This window comes from Haliotis rufescens, unplaced genomic scaffold (assembly GCF_023055435.1).
Source record: "Haliotis rufescens isolate VD_foot unplaced genomic scaffold, xgHalRufe1.0.p SCAF_11, whole genome shotgun sequence".
In the NCBI taxonomy this organism is placed as follows: domain Eukaryota; kingdom Metazoa; phylum Mollusca; class Gastropoda; order Lepetellida; family Haliotidae; genus Haliotis; species Haliotis rufescens.
The window spans coordinates 27,612,269-27,627,210 of record NW_025963791.1 but is presented as its reverse complement, the minus strand read 5'-3'; the positions used below and the strand labels follow the sequence as shown (position 1 = coordinate 27,627,210).

At 41.2% G+C, this 14,942-nt stretch overlaps 1 protein-coding gene across 3 annotated transcripts in view; it reads left to right on the top strand.

Annotated features, from left to right (window-relative positions):
- The window catches only part of LOC124149336 (tetraspanin-15-like), a 94,635-nt gene extending 80,800 nt beyond the window's left edge, over positions 1–13,835 (top strand). The window contains exons 4-9 of one of the 3 annotated variants that reach the window (XR_007219965.1): positions 1,399–1,494; positions 2,630–2,749; positions 3,675–3,725; positions 4,070–4,177; positions 7,347–9,116; positions 10,034–13,835. Coding sequence is in view for 1 of the 3 variants with exons in the window: in XM_046520851.2 (XP_046376807.1) it covers positions 1,399–1,494; positions 2,630–2,749; positions 3,675–3,725; positions 4,070–4,177; positions 7,347–7,436 (465 nt within the window). In the remaining 2 variants the exon portion in view is untranslated. Of the gene's footprint in view, positions 1–1,398; positions 1,495–2,629; positions 2,750–3,674; positions 3,726–4,069; positions 4,178–7,346 lie in introns of all 3 variants that reach the window. The other 2 variants (XR_007219964.1, XM_046520851.2) reach the window with 2 other exon arrangements.
- Positions 13,836–14,942: the final 1,107 nt, after the last annotated feature.

Here is a 14,942-nt window from a genome sequence, read left to right as displayed (position 1 = left end):
TGGAGACACAAGCCTGCTTCTAGTTGTGTAATATGTGTGTAGACCCAGTGTACAGTGTGATCAATACGAGCGTAACGGCCAGACACAGCTGGTGGTTAGTTAGGTGAGGACATAAACGCAGGAGTGGGTCACAGATGGGTGCACACGGCATATGCCGACCACAGCGTCGACCGCGTCTACATGGACCCTGCACACGCCTTCATGCTGGGTGCCATTGTGGAGCTCATGCCTCAGTGTTGGGGCCAATGTTGTATAACAATATTTGACATTTTTACAAAATGTGTTAAAGTAGGGAGTTATTGATTGGTGTGTTTTGTAGTAAAGAACCTAGCATTGCCCTTTGGTCCTGGCTGTCACCTTCATAATAGGATCTGTTTGTGCGAAATTTATGGATATTTTTTTCATGGCGGGTTAATAAACCTTAGGGTTTATGGTGTTCGACTTTTGTTAGGGACATTATGAGGAGTTTTAATGGTGTCATAAAGGATATTTTGTGGTAGGGGACTTTCTGGAAATGGAAGAGAAGAATCATTAAATGAATGAAAACTCACAGAGTCATGTATGATAGTTACACACTGAACTATGTCTGTCTGATTGTGAGGTAGCCTAGAGGAGAGTGTGTTGGTCTCCCTTGAGATGATCCAGGTTTGATTTGCTACATACAGTGGTTACGGTCCAGCATGAACGTTTCGCTGTCCTGATATTGCAGCCAGTTTCATCCCAAGTAAGGGGCTGTGGGGTAGCTTAGTGGTTGAAGTGTTCACTCGTCATGCTGAAGACCTGTGTTTGATTCACCACATGGGTACAATGTGAGGCCACTCACTCACTCTCACACAAACACTGACTGACTGACTGACTGACTCACTCACTCACTCACTCACTCACTCCCCCACCCACTCACTCACTCACTCACTTTCACTCACACAAACACACACTCTCTCTCTCTCTCTCTCTCTCTCTCTCTCTCTCTCTCTCTCTCTCTCTCTCACACACACACACACTCACTCACTCTCACACACCCACTCACTCTCTCTCACACACACACACACACACACACACACACACACACACACACACACACACACACACACACACACTCACTCACTCACTCACTCACTCACTCACTCACTCACTCACTCACTCCCCCACCCACTCACTCACTCACTCACTCACTCCCCCACCTACTCACTCACACACACACTCACTCATTCACTCACTTCAGTTGACTCATGTCACATGCAAAAATAGTATACATTTTATTTCATCACTTGATTCAGACTTGTGATAACATCTTGTCAGAATAGATCTATGCATCTTGATACTCCTACTCAAAGAGAAGTGAGTGACTTTGTGAAAGATTGTTTTGACTGTACTGACACTTTCTTTCTTATTCTTCAGGTCCCCGACATCCTCAGTGATGAATTGATGTTTGGTGTGGAGAAATATACAGAGAACGATGACATTGCCCGGGCCATGAACTTCATACAGAAATCTGTAAGTGTGTCACCGCTATAGTTCAGCATTGACACTCCTGTCCCAACTCCTGATGGAGTAGCTAGGAGACTTCCCCTTGTGGTGCAGGTGTAGACACAGCTTGTCATATCCAACTAGACTGAGCTCATTCCGGACTAGTTGTTTATATAAAATAACCCATGTTGTTAGAAAACAACTAGTCCTTCTGGATTTTCACAAGTGTCAGACTAGCAGACTGGTGACCGTATCTAACCCTGTGGGGCAGCTTGTTTCTACATTTGTCACTGCAGGAATTCTTTGGTAGAATAGGGGCGGTCAGGTAGCCTTGTGGTTAAAGTGTTCCCTTGTCACACCAAAGACCCGGGTTCGATCCCGAAATGAGTACAATGTGTGAAGCCCATTTCTGGTGTCCCCGGTTGTGATATTGCTAAAAGCAGCGTAAAACCATACTCACTCACACTTAGGTAGAATAGGTCTCCAGTAACCCATGCTTGTTGTAAGATATTTCACAGCTTGTTACCTGGCTGATTGTATATGAGCAGTGTGGTTCGGTGTTCATGCTATCAATCACTAGTCTACCTGACCTAGATTCAGCCACCATGATATAGCTGGAATATTGCTGACTGGCGTAAAACAACATTCAATCACTCACTGGCCATTCAGGTAAACAATTCCAAACAACTTTGATATTACAGTCATTATTTTAGTTACATTACCAATACATGGGAGTCAAAATTACATTTCTTTTAGCCGATAATCTTCTATATTCCACTGGGGGCACAGGTGGCCCAGTCGTTTGAGGCACCGCAATTCGCTGTGCAGAGTTGTGTCCCTTGGGACGCCAGAAACCTATGATTGTGGGTTTGAATCCCGGTTCGCGGCGATTATGTTTCTAGGTTTGTCAGCACCATACCCGTGCTCGTGGGTTTCACCGAAGTGGTAAACATCTTAGACCTGCATCACTTCGGGCTTTCCTCCCACATTAAGCTGACACCCGGTGATATAACTGGAATACTGTTAAAAGTGGCGTTAACCCCAACTCACTCACTCACTCACTATATTCAACTTGTCAGGAGATGTGCTTCTTTCTGCAATTATTATTTCTCTGCAAGTTAAATAGGAGCTGTCTTCTATATATGTGTGGTATTCTCTGCAGTTCAAATGTTGCGGCTTCAAGACGTTTGAGGACTACATAAATTACAACAAAGACTTTTCTTGTGTGTCTCCTAAACCCATGGCATGTGGCGTCCCCTATACCTGCTGTAAAGTAAGGGAGGTAAGTGATATGGCTAGTTCAGTGTAGCAGTAGAGTGCTGTCTGATGGCCATAAAGGCTGGTGCAGTGACTCCTATAACAACTACTGTAGATTGGTTGTCCTCCAAGTTGATTCACTTTATCATCCTGACAATTCTTACCACGATGGTCTTGTGTCCAACTACAGTATTTCAATATATTCTTCATTACCTTGACAACATCAAGTTATTGGGGTTTCACAGCAACTTCAGTAACAAAACCAGACTTTAATAACTTCATGGTTAAAGATATTTTTCTAAAAATTTGATTTTGGATTTTTGTTGTCTTTTTCAAAGATGGAGTTGTCAGATGAATAGAAATAAATTGAAGCTGTTTATATTTTATTTTACTGATGGTGGCTTTTTGCCTGTCAGTCAAATCCATGAAAGAAAAAATATAATCACAGATTTTTTTCTTAAGGTGAAAAATACCTTCTAAGAAAGTAAAACTTTCTTTTTTCTGCGTACAAAGAATTCAGTAAATCTTGCTCACCCTCATCTGTGTTTCCTGTCCGATGCCACTAGACTGTCTCTGTGGTCCAGTAGATAGAGTGTCTGAATGGAAGGTCGGTCAGTGGTTCACAGCAAAAGACATTCAAAAATGGTACTTGTTACCCAGCCTGGCGCTCAGCATTAAGGGGCTAAAACAAGGACTGGTCGGCTCGGAGTCAGTATACTGTGTCTGAGTGGGGTATTCATGTTAAACTGGACTAGTACAAGCAGCCTTATACATACATACATCATGATATGGCTGAAATATTGCTCATGTGACTTTAAATATTCACTCACTCGCCTATACATACATGTGAAGCTCATCGCTATGTAATCGCAATAATCTTGAACGTGACGTTAGAGCCCATTTCATTTCTTATGCCGCTATGATGACCTATATCTGTGCATCTGCTTCAGAATGTTGCCCTGCCCAAGACGTGTGGCTACGGGGTGATGGGGAATGCTACAGTAAGTATACCAGTCCATCTCGACCATGTTACTTCATGAAACCAAGGACGTTGTGTTTTGTTGTAAATATTTGTATCATGTACTATTACTGTATCTGATATCTGACAGCCATGTGAAACTGTTAAATCATAAACACTTGTTTACAATCCACAATGAGTGGTGCATAGAGAAATGAGATCAGAATAGGCCTCTGATAGTGTATGGCAGGTCATCACAGAGTAGGGACCACCTCTTTAGTGTGTAACTACTACCTGGTTAAATGAGTGAACTAATGAGTGCAGGTTATAATGTAGCAACAGCACAAGATGTTTGCCCATTGAAGACTTGAGAGCCTTGTGTTCCAGCTGAGTGACGTCATCTACACGGAGGGCTGCACCGACGCCTTCCTCAACTGGCTGGCCAGTCATCTGGACTACGTGGGTGCCACAGCTCTGGGGTGTGCCATCCCACAGGTGGGTGTCATCACAGGGGGAGCTCATACATCAATGCTAGGCCTTCGAATGAGGATGAAACTCAGAATCCAGTCTTAAGTAGAAATAGAAAGACTGTATCTGTAATGCTTAAAATAACAGTCAATAAGGCCATCAAAACAACCATCCATCCATTAAACTAGCAGTATCCATCAAATCAACCATCTGTCTATTGTTCCATGAAACCAACCATCTGTCTATTGTTCCATCAAAACAACCATCTGTCTATTGTTCCATCAAACCAACCATCTGTCTATTGTTCCATCAAACCAACCATCTGTCTATTGTTCCATCAAAACAACCATCTGTCTATTGTTCCATCAAAACAACCATCTGTCTATTGTTCCATCAAAACAACCATCTGTCTATTGTTCCATCAAACCAACCATCTGTCTATTGTTCCATCAAAACAACCATCTGTCTATTGTTCCATCAAAACAACCATCTGTCTATTGTTCCATCAAAACAACCATCCATCCATTACACTCGCGGTATCCATCAAACCCACCATCCATCTATTGTTCCGTCAAACCAACCATCCATCGTTATACTAGCAGTATCCATCAAAACAACCATCCATCCATTAAACTAGCAGTATCCATCAAACCCACCATCCATCTATTGTTCTGTCAAACCAACCATCCATCGTTACACTAGCAGTATCCATCAAAACAACCATCCATCCATTAAACTAGCAGTATCCATCAAACCCACCATCTGTCTATTGTTCCATCAAACCAACCATCTGTCTATTGTTCCATCAAAACAACCATCCATCGTTACACTAGCAGTATCCATCAAAACAACCATCCATCCATTAAACTAGCAGTATCCATCAAACCCACCATCTGTCTATTGTTCCATCAAACCCACCATCTGTCTATTGTTCCATCAAAACAACCATCCATCCATTAAACTAGCAGTGTCCATCAAACCCACCATCTGTCTATTGTTCCATCAAACCCACCATCTGTCTATTGTTCCATTAAGACAACCATCCATCCATTAAACTAGCAGTATCCATCAAACCAACCATCTGTCTATTGTTCCATCAAACCAACCATCTGTCTATTGTTCCATCAAAACAACCCATCCATCGTTACACTAGCAGTAGCCATCAAAACAACCATCCATCTATTGTTCCTTCAAAACAACCATCCATCTGTTGTTCCATCCATCCATTCATCCATTAAACTAGCAGTATCCATCAAACCCACCATCTGTCTATTGTTCCATCAAAACAACCATCCATCAATTAAACTAGCAGTATCCATCAAACCAACCATCTGTCTATTGTTCCATTAAACCAACCATCTGTCTATTGTTCCATCAAAACAACCATCCATCCATTAAACTAGCAGTATCCATCAAACCAACCATCTGTCTATTGTTCCATCAAACCAACCATCTGTCTTTTGTTCCATCAAAACAACCATCCATCCATTAAACTAGCAGTATCCATCAAACCCACCATCTGTCTATTGTTCCATCAAAACAACCATCCATCCATCCATCCATCCATTAAACTAGCAGTATCCATCAAACCCACCATCTGTCTATTGTTCCATCAAAACAACCATCCATCCATCCATCCATCCATCCATTTCACTAGCAGTATCCATCAAACCAACCATCTGTCTATTGTTCCATCAAAACAACCATCCATCCATTATTCTCAAGGTATCCATCAGACCAACCATCTATCCATTAAACTAGCAGTATCCATCAAACCAACCATCTGTCTATTGTTCCATCAAACCAACCATCTATCCATTAAACTAGCAGTATCCATCAAACCAACCATCTGTCTATTGTTCCATCAAACCAACCATCTATCCATTAAACTAGCAGTATCCATCAAACCAACCATCTGTCTATTGTTCCATCAAACCAACCATCTATCCATTAAACTAGCAGTATCCATCAAACCAACCATCTGTCTATTGTTCCATTAAACCAACCATCTGTCTATTGTTCCATCAAAACAACCATCCATCCATTAAACTAGCAGTATCCATCAAACCAACCATCTGTCTATTGTTCCATCAAACCAACCATCTGTCTTTTGTTCCATCAAAACAACCATCCATCCATTAAACTAGCAGTATCCATCAAACCCACCATCTGTCTATTGTTCCATCAAAACAACCATCCATCCATCCATCCATCCATTAAACTAGCAGTATCCATCAAACCCACCATCTGTCTATTGTTCCATCAAAACAACCATCCATCCATCCATCCATCCATCCATTTCACTAGCAGTATCCATCAAACCAACCATCTGTCTATTGTTCCATCAAAACAACCATCCATCCATTATTCTCAAGGTATCCATCAGACCAACCATCTATCCATTAAACTAGCAGTATCCATCAAACCAACCATCTGTCTATTGTTCCATCAAACCAACCATCTATCCATTAAACTAGCAGTATCCATCAAACCAACCATCTGTCTATTGTTCCATCAAACCAACCATCTATCCATTAAACTAGCAGTATCCATCAAACCAACCATCTGTCTATTGTTCCATCAAAACAACCATCCATCCATCCATCCATTAAACTAGCAGTATCCATCAAACCCACCATCTGTCTATTGTTCCATCAAACCAACCATCCATCCATTACACTTGCGGTATCCATCAGACCAACCATCTATCCATTACACTAGCAGTATCGATCAAAACAACCATCCATCCATTACACTAGCAGTATCCATCAAAACAACCATCCATCCATTACACTAGCAGTATCGATCAAACCAACCATCTGTCTATTGTTCCATCAAACCAACCATCCATCCATTACACTCGCGGTATCCATCAGACCAACCATCTATCCATTAAACTAGCAGTATCCATCAAACCAACCATCTGTCTATTGTTCCATCAAAACAACCATCCATCCATTACACTCGCGGTATCCATCAGACCAACCATCTATCCATTAAACTATCCATCTATCCATAAAGTAAATCCATCAAACTCACCATCTGTCTATTGTTCCATCAAAACAACCATCCATCCATTAAACTAGCAGTATCCATCAAACCCACCATCTGTCTATTGTTCCATCAAAACAACCCTCCATGTATCCATCCTTCCACCAAGCCCTTTCACTCAAGTGTGTGTGTTTCCTGTTCACAGATATTCGGGATGCTGCTGGCCTACTTCTTCATCCGCCGCGTCGGTGACCTGAGGGTGTGGTACCGGGTGGACAACTTCCGCTCCGGGTAGCCCGCCCCCGCCCCCCCTTACAGCTCTAGTCAGCACCGCATCCACACAGACGTGCCCATGTACCTTCACAAATAGGCCATAATCTCATACTGTCATGTCCAAGTAACACTACAAGCTTCAGCCCTCACTGAGGTGTATCACGTAGCTGTGCAGTGTTGACGTATCAGGGTACATGTGGTACAAATCGTGTATCAGGAGTGTCATAAAGTAATAGCGTGGATAGCCACTATCAGGGAGCACCATTCCACACAGCGATCTTAACGCTATGTCATAAGTCATTGCTAAGGCAAGGAGTTATGGTTGTCTTAGCGCTGAGATTGTTTGGTGGAATCTATTAAAACAGTAACTACTACGTTAGATTAGAAGTGAAACAAAACCGTAACTGATATAGACTTCAAAGTAGACACAATTTATGGATAACAACTTCTTTAATTCCTGTAACAGCGACGTTGACAACGGTATAAGGATCTATACCGAAACGTCAACTTTACAGTTGTTAAAGAAGTTGTCCATAAATTGTGTCTACTTTGTCATCCGTCATCTTCTAAGTAATGCCTATTGAACAATTGATATAGACTATCCAGAAATGTAAACCTCATTTGAATACACTTGTACAGTTTCACTTTTTGACTGTCTGGGTATATCAAATTTCATCTCACATCAACTTTTACCAGGTGAGAGGAGAAAGGCATTCAAGGCCTTCCCTAATTCCCAGTCCTAAACTGTCAAGCCAGAGATTTAGGTTGGTGCTTATTATTATCGACCTTGCACTGTTGTCATGCTGATCCAGATATGGAGAACATATCGCTTTAAGGTATCCAGTCACTCGGTTATTTAGTACCCAGAAATATACCAGAAATATTGATGAAAAGTTTGTTCAATAAATTATTTTATGAAAATAATGAGTAATATTTTTGCAAAACAAATTGGAAATTAGTCGTAACATATAAAGTCGCCTTGTACATAGAGACTCGTCCCCTGTATGTTGTGATATTTCTTTCATATATTATGCAATACTCAATATCGGTATTAAAGGTATACTGTCCTAGTTACGTACACTGTACATTCAGGCTATGTTGAGTTAATGCAGGAGCACATTAATAGTGAATGCAATGTGCATGGACACAATATGTCAATTTTCTTATACCATGTATTTCATCACAACATATTTCATACTGTTATCAATGCATTAAGATATTTAAATGGTTTTTTTACTCTTTCTACGAGGTATAGACTAACTTCCTTATGAATACTTCAAGGAGGGTTCCACAAGACATGTTTGATGTATCAATTTACTCTCAATGGGCGTCCATCTTTTTCAGAGACTGTAACTGTACAAGTATCATTCAGATTATTTCATTTTTTGAAGCTAGAATGAGCGTCATTCAGATCATATAATTTATCAAAGCTTTATCTCACCATGTGGGTCGGTTAACACATGCCTCCTGAATTTATTTTCATTAAGATCAATAATTTTTGGTCCTGTCTGGTAAAAAGTCCAATGTTTGTATAATTACCATGTCAAGATTTAAAGATTTGTAATAAAAGGGGTATCTTTGTTTGCCTGGACTGTACCATCATGGTTGCTAATCGGTTTGAATTAGTTTGAGAAAAATCAGTTCTGAGTTGAGTTGGATGATATTGGATTGCACCGTGACAGTGGAGTGGAGATATCTGCAGGTGTACCCCCAGTGTAGACCCTCACTCAGCTGTGACAGTGGAGTGGAGATATCTGCAGGAGTACCCCCAGTGTAGGCCCTCACTCAGCTGTGACTGTGGAGTGGAGATATCTGCGGGTGTAGACCCTCACTCTGCTGTGACTGTGGAGTGGAGATATCTGCAGGAGTACCCCCAGTGTAGACCCTCACTCTGCTGTGACTGTGGAGTGGAGATATCTGCAGGAGTACCCCCAGTGTAGACCCTCACTCAGCTGTAACAGTGGAGTGGTGATATCTGCAGGAGTACCCCCAGTGTAGACCCTCACTCAGCTGTGACTGTGGAGTGGAGATATCTGCAGGAGTACCCCAAGTGTAGACCCTCACTCAGCTGTGACAGTGGAGTGGAGATATCTGCAGGAGTACCCCCAGTGTAGACCCTCACTCTGCTGTGACTGTGGAGTGGTGACATCTGCAGGAGTACCCCCAGTGTAGACCCTCACTCAGCTGTGACTGTGGAGTGGAGATATCTGCAGGAGTACCCCAAGTGTAGACCCTCACTCAGCTGTGACGGTGGAGTGGTGATATCAGCAGGAGTACCCCCAGTGTAGACCCTCACTCAGCTGTGACAGTGGAGTGGAGATATCTGCAGGAGTACCCCCAGTGTAGACCCTCACTCTGCTGTGACTGTGGAGAGGAGATATCTGCAGGAGTACCCCCAGTGTAGACCCTCACTCAGCTGTGACAGTGGAGTGGTGATATCTGCAGGAGTACCCCCAGTGTAGACCCTCACTCTGCTGTGACTGTGGAGTGGTGATATCTGCAGGAGTACCCCAAGTGTAGACCCTCACTCAGCTGTGACAGTGGAGTGGTGATATCTGCAGGAGTACCCCCAGTGTAGACCCTCACTCTGCTGTGACTGTGGAGTGGTGACATCTGCAGGAGTACCCCAAGTGTAGACCCTCACTCAGCTGTGACAGTGGAGTGGAGATATCTGCAGGAGTACCCCCAGTGTAGACCCTCACTCAGCTGTGACTGTGGAGTGGAGATATCTGCAGGAGTACCCCCAGTGTAGACCCTCACTCAGCTGTGACTGTGGAGTGGAGATATCTGCAGGAGTACCCCCAGTGTAGCCCCTCACTCAGCTGTGACAGTGGAGTGGAGATATCTGCAGGAGTACCCCCAGTGTAGACCCTCACTCAGCTGTGACTGTGGAGTGGTGATATCTGCAGGAGTACCCCCAGTGTAGACCCTCACTCAGCTGTGACAGTGGAGTGGAGATATCTGCAGGAGTACCCCCAGTGTAGACCCTCACTCAGCTGTGACAGTGGAGTGGAGATATCTGCAGGAGTACCCCCAGTGTAGACCCTCACTCAGCTGTGACAGTGGAGTGGTGATATCTGCAGGAGTACCCCCAGTGTAGACCCTCACTCAGCTGTGACTGTGGAGTGGTGATATCTGCAGGAGTACCCCCAGTGTAGACCCTCACTCTGCTGTGACAGTGGAGTGATGATATCAGCATGAGTACCTCCAGTGTAGACCCTCACTCAGCTGTGACTGTGGAGTGATGATATCAGCATGAATACCCCCAGTGTAGACCCTCACTCAGCTGTGACTGTGGAGTGATGATATCAGCATGAATACCCCCAGTGTAGACCCTCACTCTGCTGTGACAGTGGAGTGGAGATATCTGCAGGAGTACCCCTAGTGTAGACCCTCACTCAGCTGTGACAGTGGAGTGATGATATCAGCATGAGTACCTCCAGTGTAGACCCTCACTCAGCTGTGACAGTGGAGTGGAGATATCAGCATGAATACCCCCAGTGTAGACCCTCACTCTGCTGTAGTATGCAACCTGATCACATGTCCAGTGTCTCTTGTCCATCCATCGGTCCATCTGTCCGTCCACACACCTTTACACATTTTGGCCATCTTTCTCAAGCTTTGAAATATGTATTTGGCATTCTCTTTGATATAACAAATTTGCTTGTCAAATTTCCGTGGATGCTTGAAGTTTCTGTGTGCAGTACGCAGCTTACAGTAAATTCATTCGTGCGAGAAGTAAATACTCAAAATGACATTGTGTTCCTCTGGGTCATTTCTCTCGTTTATTTGTGTTTATTCTTCGACAGCATTTCATTCGAGATGTTATATTACATGATACAAAACTGGATGTAAACATAACAGTGATAAAGTTTAAAGAACTGGAACTTATAACAAACACTCTACATTCTGTGTAATTAACAGTTTTGTGTTTCCTCTTGAATTACTGACACAATTAAGTTGTCAAGGGTCAAAGGAGACATATAGTTCCATCTCCATCACCGAGAAACTGTCACATGTATGACATGTGCTTAGATCTCTCAAACCATGACAACGAAAAAAACCTTAGAAGTTCAAAACTTTTGGACATTTGTACGTTATCTTGTGTTTACTAGATATTTAATGAGAAAATGTCATTATGTTATCTATAGTTACTATTCTCTGAGATAATATTAATGAATCCTGTTCAGCATTTGCCAAGTTTTATTGTTTGATAATGATTTTGTGCATAATATTTAAACTTTTAGATAAAATATTTCTACAAGCTTTTTACTTTGTTTTACCATTGATATTTTGTTTGTGGAAGTTGTTGGGTTTTTTCCTTGACTGGAAGAACAGCAAGTAGATCTGTCTTGTTTTTTTAACTGCTTCCATTTTGATTGCCATATTTACAGTATAGTTTGGTGTGCTCGCCATTTGAATTTTTAGCTCACCTGACTCAAAGTCAATAAACTTTGTTAATTTGTTGTCAAGGATGTGCTTGTTCATTTCAGTGTAAGGATATATTGAATTAGGGAGCTTATGTTTTGTATCACAAGGTCAGATGGGTCAGTAGATGCTACAGGCCTAATTAGTGCTAGGATTATCTAACTGCTCTAATACAGATTTATGGTCGTACTACAGCTGACATTGTACAACTAGGTCAGCTGACTGACCTCCTCTACAACTAGACTTTAATTAATTGATTTTGTTTAAAATCCGATGGAGCAAGTGGTAAGATAGAAATAATAGAAAACAAAACATTTGTTATTTCTTTAAAGAAGTATTTTGGGAAAGTCAAGTCAATTGTTTTCATCACTGGAATATTTTGTTCACATTGACCAAACTCTGCCAGTAACCAACACCAATACTCCTGAAGTCAACAATAAGTTTATGAGGGTAAAAAAAAAGAGGGGGGGGCTGTCTGGTAGCCTAGTGGTTAAAGCGTTCACTCATCACGCCAAAGACCTGGGTTCGATTCCCGACATGGGTACAATGTGTGAAGCCCATTTCTGGTGTCCCCTCCGTAATATTGCTGGAATGTTGCTAAAGGCGGCGTAAAACCATACTCACTCACTCATTATGAGGGTAAAAGCAGTCCATATGTGCATTCATGAGTCTTACGTTGTAATAGACAAACAAGAAAGGACTTATTCAACTAGAAAAATATTTTTGTTTTTATTATTATTTACTTTTGATGAGTTGCATTTTGGAAATCAATTTGTGAGCACAATCATTTTATTATATTCGTTTATGTACTTGCGTAAACATTTCTGGTCGATTGTTTGAACTGAAGTACATACGCTGTTGTTAGTGAGACAACCGGTATATAGCATTGGACACAATGTAGTCCTTTTGTTTATTTTGCAATCATTCTACATTCCTATTAAAGGAAATATATATCTAAGTACAGCTTTTTTACTAATGACATAATTCTATTTTGATTACATGCATATTTATGTTTGCCATGTATTACATAGTATATTTTTTATGTCTTGTTTGGGATTGAGTTGTGGTTAGCCATTCCTCTACTGTGGGGGGCGCACAAAACGGTTGACAGTGTAGGTTGTGTTTAGAAGACGATCTGGCATTTGATGGGATTTTCCGACCAGCAATCTTCTTCATTATTTAAATACTCAAACACAGAAGTAACTGATAAAGTTGTCAGGTATCATTTTGTGAATTTTAGAAGCACACAACTCCATACTCACTTTTTCTCCTTGAAGAATTCATGTGCCTTTGTTTAATTATGCTTTATAATAGAACCAACAAGATTTATAAAATACTTATTATTTTAGAATAGTATTCCATTATTGATTATAAAGTGAGAAATAAAGTAACAGTTTTTAATAAACAGGGATTGGATCAAGAACAATCAAAAAAGGACTGGATCAAAAACATTCTGAGAACAATAAGACTTATGCCATATTTGATTTTTTTTATTTAAATCCTATTTTTAGTGATGATGTACTGCTGTTTTCATGTGAGTGATGCTTTAAGTTTTATGAGTTAACTAAGATCTCCTCGTGACATAATGTAAGACTAAATATAATGTACTATTATATATTAAGTACTGCACAACTTTCATTATCATAGGAGCTAAGCGGTTAAGAAATAATAACAGTTCATGTAATAGTTTGCTGAAGTCCTTGTCACGTCTTCTTGCCATAACATTTCATGAACTCTGGTCACCATATTTCTCTTATTGTACATTTGTATAACATCCTGAGTGTATACTTCGTCTTTACCTGTAGCTTGCCATGTGCAATATTGCTTGTAGGGTAGTGAAGTGAGTTGCCCAGTGAGACATGATTATTGTTGAAGTTAGGTTGACGATGTTGTGAGTTAGCCATTCAGGGATTTGGCTGTAGCTGTTGTCATGTTCTCTGTTGTATTATATGTTCTCTGTTCTTTTTTCTTATATAAACTTCTGTTAGACAAACCAGCATTTGTTGTCTTTGAACCTTGCCTCTTGTTCGGGCAGCCTGGTGGTTAAAGACCATACCCTCGCATATGTAGAGAAGGGAGAGTGGTTTGGTCACAGCTTCAGGAATACTGTAGCCAGATTACCAGGTATACTGTATGCATTGGAGAAAACACGCTTACGTTTTTTCCTGACCCCCAGGGCATGCTCTGTCTACCAAAACCGAGGGAAAGTGTTTTTCCATACTTATAAACCGAAAAAAGAAACTTAAAACAACATTTATCAACATTTTTATGTTTCGAACATACTTTCCATGAACCTTAGGAAACGCACGTAAAATATCTGTTGCTGGCGTACGGATCTTGAAAAGGACATTCTAAAAACCAGTGAGGCTTATCAACACCTCTGTAGCCTCGTGGTACACTCACTGGGCTACAGATATGAAGGTTGCGAGTTCGATCCTCGGGAATATAAAGAAAACATTTGTCATTTCATTTTACATTTCATTACATGTTACAATCTGAACGGAAGTTATATTAATAAAATACCCAGGACATTATATAAAATCCCTGGGATATTATAGCAAATATGACTTGAATATCCTATAAAATCCCAGGGACATTACAACGTCCCTGTTTATGAGATTTAACCAGACTGGAAAGTAAAACCTCACAATAGGTTTTAATGCCTATAGAAAGAAGTCTCTTACTTAATAGCGATCCCAATGAATAGGTTTATAAAATTGTTGTAATACCTCCTGCGAGGTGTTACAATCGTTGTAATACCTCCTATAAGGTCTTACCACAATTTAAAAAACTCCATATTGAGTTACACAAACAGCCAGTAGGTTTATAACTTGTGGAGAATCAAAGCCAGGAATATCACATCACCAAGGTGTAGTGCGGGAACACAGGTGTTGATACACCTTCCATTAGCAGACACACCCCAACACACACTTTTCAGACACTTTACATGTTAAATGCATCCTTGGCCAAGTCACTTGAACAAACACACAGCCATTTTCAAAATCCTGGATCTGCCTCTGCCTTTGTGAATTTGGGTTCAGAAACATTGACAATTAGATCCACAAGTCTGCACCCACTGAGTGAGTGAATGAGTATGGTT